At 40.8% G+C, this 6332-nt stretch overlaps 1 protein-coding gene across 1 annotated transcript in view; it reads right to left on the bottom strand.

Moving 5' to 3' along the window:
- Positions 1-6131, bottom strand: part of smpdl3b (sphingomyelin phosphodiesterase acid like 3B) — a 12869-nt gene extending 6738 nt beyond the window's left edge. Inside the window, exons 1-2 of the mRNA XM_061776704.1 lie at positions 5858-6131; positions 1650-1863 (exon numbers count right to left, since the gene is read on the bottom strand). Of these exons, the coding sequence (XP_061632688.1) occupies positions 1650-1693 (44 nt within the window). The 5' untranslated portion in view covers positions 1694-1863; positions 5858-6131. The remainder of the gene's footprint in view (positions 1-1649; positions 1864-5857) is intronic.
- Between the last annotated feature and the right edge of the window lie 201 nt (positions 6132-6332).

Raw genomic sequence — 6332 nt, 5'->3', positions numbered from 1 at the left:
GCCGTTCAACAGTCCGGTGTCTCCGTTGTCGTATTTTACGCATCATAATGCGCCACACATTTTCAATGGGAGACAAGTCTGGACTGCAGGCAGGCCAGTCTAGTACCCGCACTCTTTTACTACGAAGCCACGCTGTTGTAACACGTGCAGAATGTGGTTTGGCATTGTCTTGCTGAAATAAGCAGGGGGCGTCCATGAAAAAGACGTTGCTTGGATGGCAGCATATGTTTCTCCAATACCTGTATGTACCTTTCAGCATTAATGGTGCCTTCACAGATGTGTAAGTTACCCATGCCATTGGCACTAACACAGCCCCATACCATCACAGATGCTGGCTTTTTAACTTTGCGTCCATAACAGTCCGGATGGTTCTTTTCCTCTTTGGCCCGGAGGACAAGATGTCCACAATTTCCAAAAACAATTTGAAATGTGGACTCGTCGGACCACAGAACACTTTTCAACTTTGCATCAGTCCATCTTAGATGAGCTCAGGCCCAGCGTTTCTGGGTGTTGTTGATAAATGGCTTTTGCTTTGCATAGTAGAGTTTCAAGTTGCGCTTACGGATGTAGCGCCGAACTGTATTTACTGACATTGGTTTTCTTAAGTGTTCCTGAGCCCATGTGGTGATATCCTTTACACATTGATGTCGGTTTTTGATCCAGTGCCGCCCGAGGGATCGAGGGTCAAGGGCATTCAATGTTGGTTTTCGGCCTTGCCGATTACCTGCACTGATTTCTCCAGATTATCGGAACCTTTTGATGATATTATGGACCGTAGATGATGAAATCCCTAAATTCCTTGTAATTGTACGTTGAGGAACATTGTCCTTAAACTGTTTGACTATTTTCTCACGCACAAAGAGGTGAACCTCGCCCCATCTTTGCTTGTGAATGACTGAGCAATTCAGGGAAGCTCCTTTTATACCCAATCATGGCACCCACCTGTTCCAAATTAGCCTGTTCACCTGTGGGATGTTCTAAACAGGTGTTTGATGAGCATTCCTCAACTTTTTTGCCACCTGTCACAGCTTTTTTTGGAATGTGTTGCAGCCATAAAATTAAAAGTTAATGATTATTTGCTAAAAACAAAGTTTTTCAGTTTGAACATTAAATATCTTGTCTTTGTACTGTATTAAATTAAATATAGGTTGAACATGACTTGCAAATCATTGTATTCTGTTTTTATTTATGTTTAACACAACGTCCCAGCTTCATTGGAATTGGGGTTGTGTATATATATATATAGTATATAAAGGGAACTTTTTAAATTAATTTAATTTAATCTTTAATTTAAATAATGTTCGCTCAGCACCCCCCAACCCTCCCTTTGACGAATGTGTTTCAGTTCGGAAATAAACTTACATATACAATTGAAAATTGTGTCTTGTTAAAATGCTTAGTGGCTAGTTACTCTGGGAAACCAGTAGTCACAGTGCCTGGTGACCCAAAAAATTTTTGTCAAGCCCTGTTCGCACAAATACCCCAAATTACAAATAACCTAACACTAAAACAAATAAAAACTGAACTTAAATTAAGTAGTTTAAAAAAAGAGGAACTGATAGAAACAAGAAAACGTGTTCTAAAAACTAATTAAAACTAACTGAATTTGAACCACATTTCACTGTCCTAAAGTCTCAGAGACGACCTACCCTGTCCACACAATGAAATCCGGGTTGGGGAGAATATCTTTCATGGCGTGAACGGAGGAGTTGATGAGGTTCCAGGGGGAGTCGCAGGCATGGTCACCAAACGGACCTGCCTGGGGCGTCGGTCTGATACCGCTGGACTCACACACCCTTTTGGGGTTCTTGCCCAGGTCGTAGCTCGGGTCCCAGTGCAGGTCGGTGATGTGCCAAAAGTTCCCTAATCCATATGAAAATTAATTAATGATTAAAAACATTACAGAGAAACCTTGACTTACGAGTTCCATGCGGTCGTCTGATCGATTATTTTAGACGCGCGAGTGACATGGAAAAAAGAAAAAAAAAACGATGCAATCAGGTACAGTAATGCCCTCACATACAGTATGTGGGCGAGGAGAGCCACAGTTGCCGATGCAATTTCAGACGTATATTGAAGGAAGACTCTCATTGAGCTAGCTGCTGTTAGCCACAGCTCATGTCCAGATGCTCACATGCAGACTAACCACTGGCCAACCTGACTCCAGCCCCTGATGTCACTTATTAGGCCATTAGGCCACTAATTAGGTACACACCCAACACATGTAATTGCATTGTATGAAACCATTTTATTTCTTTACATTCTCTTTTTTTACATTTAGGTGCTAGTTTGTTGTACTGAACATACTAATTGGCATTTCAATTCATTTCAATGGGGAAAATTGATTAGATGTACTGCACAAATAAATTGAGTTTACAAGCTTGGTCAAGGAAGGAATTAAACTCATAAGTCAAGATACCACTGTATTAACCCTTACATACTGTTCGGGTCAAATTTAACCTGTTTTGTCATTTGACTGCAATAAAAATACCCTAAATGTCATTTTTTACCCTGAAGTTTGATGACTTTTCCTGAAGTGGAAAATGAAAATATTTCCAAATGTCCTTGTTTTGATGAAATCAAGTCGCTGCAATGGAAAAATTGCAATTCTCATTGGGAAACATTGTTTAGAAGGACCACATACGTTGTATGTATTTTATTTTCTTTTTTTAATCGAACCACAAGCAACATGGCGCGATTGCTAGAAATTAAAGAGAGTGTGGATATTTCAGAAGCTGTTGGTTCCATTCGTATAATACACAACGTAAGTACATTGTTGTATACCAGGGGTGGGCAAACTTTTTGCCTCAGGGTCCACATTGACTTAAAATTTGACAGGTGGACCAAGCCAGGACTAGATGCTTACATATAAAACACACACACACACACAAAAGGCATTGTAGTGTTAATACTTAGATTTACTTTTAATGGGAACAGTGTGGCGGCACGGTGGCCGACTAGTTAGAGCGTCTACCTCACAGTTCTGAGGACCTGGGTTCAATCCCCGGCCCCGTCTGTGTGGGGTTTGCATGTTCTCCCCGTGCCTGTGTGGGTTTTCTCCGGGCACTCCAGTTTCCTCCCACATCCCAAAAACATGCATGGTAGGTTAACTGACAACTCTAAATTGCCCGTAGGTGTGAATGTGAGTGCAAATGGTTGTTTCTTTGTATGTGGCCTGCGATTGGCTGGCAACCAGTTCAGGGTGTACCCCGCCTCCTGCCCGATGATAACTGGGATTGGCTCCAGGACGCCCGCGACCCCAGTGAGGAGAAGCGGCTCAGAAAATGGATGGATGGGAACAGTGTTGTTTTGTTGATCACCTTTTTTTTTTTTTTTTTTTTTTTTTTTTTTTTGCCAGTGCATCGAAGTGTTAGTTTTATTGTGGCAATTCTCAGAACACATCTGAGGTGTTCATCGCTCGGCTGGGATCTGTAGGATGTTTTGTTGGTGTTCATCACACTAAAAGTCTGTTCACACACATATGTAGAGCCAAACACCACCAGCATCCTGTGTGCCATCTTCTGGATTTTTGGAAATGTGTCTGCGCTTAATGAAGCATAAAACAAAAGAATTGAACTTCTCTTTTAAGACAGTGTCACAATGGAGATCAATCAGTTCCATCTGCAGCTCCCATGGCGCTGTTTCAGGGTCTTGTGTGACTGAATCTTGGACGGCAGTTTGTCAGATAAAGGTGTTTTGCTGAGTCTGCAAGCTTTCCTGCGTTTATTGGCTGTTAGCATAATCAGGATGCTTGGTAGAAAAGTGACGGCTGAGGTTATTTTGCTCTAAAACCGCAATGGTTTCTTAACAAATTAGACATACAGCCTTTGACCGGATTTCAGTGAAAAAGTATTTCGTAGTGCATTCTATATTTAACACTCAGCACGCACTGTAGACTTTTCTTTTCTTTGGCCCACTCATTGTTGAGAGAGTTCAGAGTAGTAGCAGAGTAAAAACAGAAGAGCCAAAGTCAAGTCTTTGTATCACTGTACCTACTGCGTTACCTGGTGGAACCACTGGGCATTACAGCGCAACCTGGTGGAACTACTGAGCATTACAGGACAAGGTCAAATGAATGTAGTCATGATTTTGATATGATTTGGGCGATTCTGTACAAATCTTTGGCGGGCCGGACTGAACCAATCAATGGGCCGGATGTGGCCCACGGGCCGCAGTTTGCCCACCGCTGTAAGTTTAACAGCTTTGCTTCGCTGCCAGCTGGATATCGCTAAGTAATTTTTTTGTGAAAGCTCACTTATCTTTCAGTGACAGAGATTCGCCACGCCTCGCTTTTTCCATCCACAAGTTTATGAAAATATAAATATAGTTAAGCATTATTGTAAAACAATATATATACTTTATATAATAATTGGTACGGCTCGGGACGGGGTAAAAATGAGGAAAAAATAATATGGGGGGGGGGGGGGATTATACAATATAATTGGGGGGGGGGGTTTTTTGGGGGGGGGGGGGGGAGGGATGGGTGGATTTTTATATATTTTTCAGGTTTTGGGGGGGGGGGGGGGGTTATTTTTTTTTTTTTTTTTTTTTTGGGGGGGGGGGGGGGGGGGGGTTTTTTTTTTAGGGAATAGGTTGAGAAAGTGAAGATTGATTGGGTTAGTTTTTAGTGGGATGGGGTTGATTAGGGAATTTTATGATAATGGGGTGGATTTTTGTATTGTATGGGGTTTTGTAGGGGATGTTGGGGTATTGGTGTGATTGGTGGTGTTATTTTGGAGGGAAAGGGTATTTTGGGAAATTATGTAGTGTGGGATTGGTTTTGTTTATGTGGGGTAGAAAGATGATTTAGAAGTTTTTTTGATATATATATGATGAGAGGTTTAATTGGGTTGTTGGATAATATAGTTGTGTAGGAGGGATTGGATAGGATGTGTGATGTGTGATTATGGTTGGATATATTGTTGGAAGACAGAATGTTGAGTAAAGTGGGATAAATTGAAATTAATAGTTGGGGGGGGTGTAATATATGAGGAAGGCGTGAAATCGTGTATTGGGAAGGATGGATATAGGGTAAATGATTGAAGGTATAGGGAGGATGAGGTTATTAATATTTGGTGTATCTGATGTGATAACTGAAGGATGGTTATGTGTAATAAAGAAAAAGGTGAAATTGAAAAAATGAGTTAGTGCTTTTGGAGTTTGGAAAGTTAATAATGTTATTATTCCATGTTATTAGTAATAATTAGTGATAATCATTTATGTGAAGATACTGATCGTGTTAATGATTTCTCACAATAATTAGGAAACTGATAAATATTAATATGCAACACTTTTATTTCTATCAATCTCTTCCAGTCTTTACATTTTCATATGATCACTTCCACAACATTCCTAGAAAATCACAATGTCCCATCACTGGTTAGCTATATTTAGGACGGGCCTGCGGGCTACTCGTGGTCCTTGGGCTCTACATAGTGCCCGCCGGCACCATGTTGGTGACCCTTGATTTACTATAAATAGACTCCCAAATTTTTCAAATCCATTCTAGCGATTTAATACAGACTCAATATGCTTTTAAAAAAATCTGACTTGGTGAGTCAGTCACGCCTTTTAATCCAATATTCGTACTATTATACATTTAAATCAATTGTTTATGACAGTGATGATGAATGATTCCCAACCACTTGTTTATCTATCTATGCCAGCAAGCCAGCAACGCACTGTATACGGTGAGAGACAAAACTGTGAAATGTTCTACCATGAGATGGCAGAAGGTGAATTACTCTGAATCACTGAATAGGTTATGTAAACGAGCACAACTGTTTTACTGTACTTCCATAGTAAACAGTGCTTTATCACATCACAGTACTGAAAACAAACATTAATAGGTACATACCCCACGTCCCTTTCGAGATGCGTGCCTACGGCGTTTCTAAGATAGGAGGGTCAAAGTCGTCGGCGCAGTCCATGTGTATGGACGGCAAGAAAACCAAAAGACCAACCTGTACATTGTGCTGCATACGATTTCGTACAACGTTATACCATAACGACGGAGGACAAGTAAAAATATATATCTTTTATCTTTTTTCCTCGCTAAATGTTCTGGATTGATAGCAAAAAAGAAAGCCTAAAAAAAGGTTGAGATATGAGCAAGTTACGACTTCATTTCAATGTTCATTGCCTTTTATGGGAACGTCGACCTCCCCAACATGGTCGCCACGTGCGCACGTTGGTAGCCTGGCTGGTGCAGCGCGCTGGGGTATCTAGTTTTCATATCTACGGTACAGAATGTCGTGTTGTGTTACAGTCAAAATCTTCTCGTTCTGAAAGCTGCGTCCATGAAATGCATACAAATATATATAAGTACAATA

This window comes from Phyllopteryx taeniolatus, chromosome 6, assembly GCF_024500385.1.
Source record: "Phyllopteryx taeniolatus isolate TA_2022b chromosome 6, UOR_Ptae_1.2, whole genome shotgun sequence".
In the NCBI taxonomy this organism is placed as follows: domain Eukaryota; kingdom Metazoa; phylum Chordata; class Actinopteri; order Syngnathiformes; family Syngnathidae; genus Phyllopteryx; species Phyllopteryx taeniolatus.
This window is presented reverse-complemented; position numbering and strand designations above follow the sequence as displayed.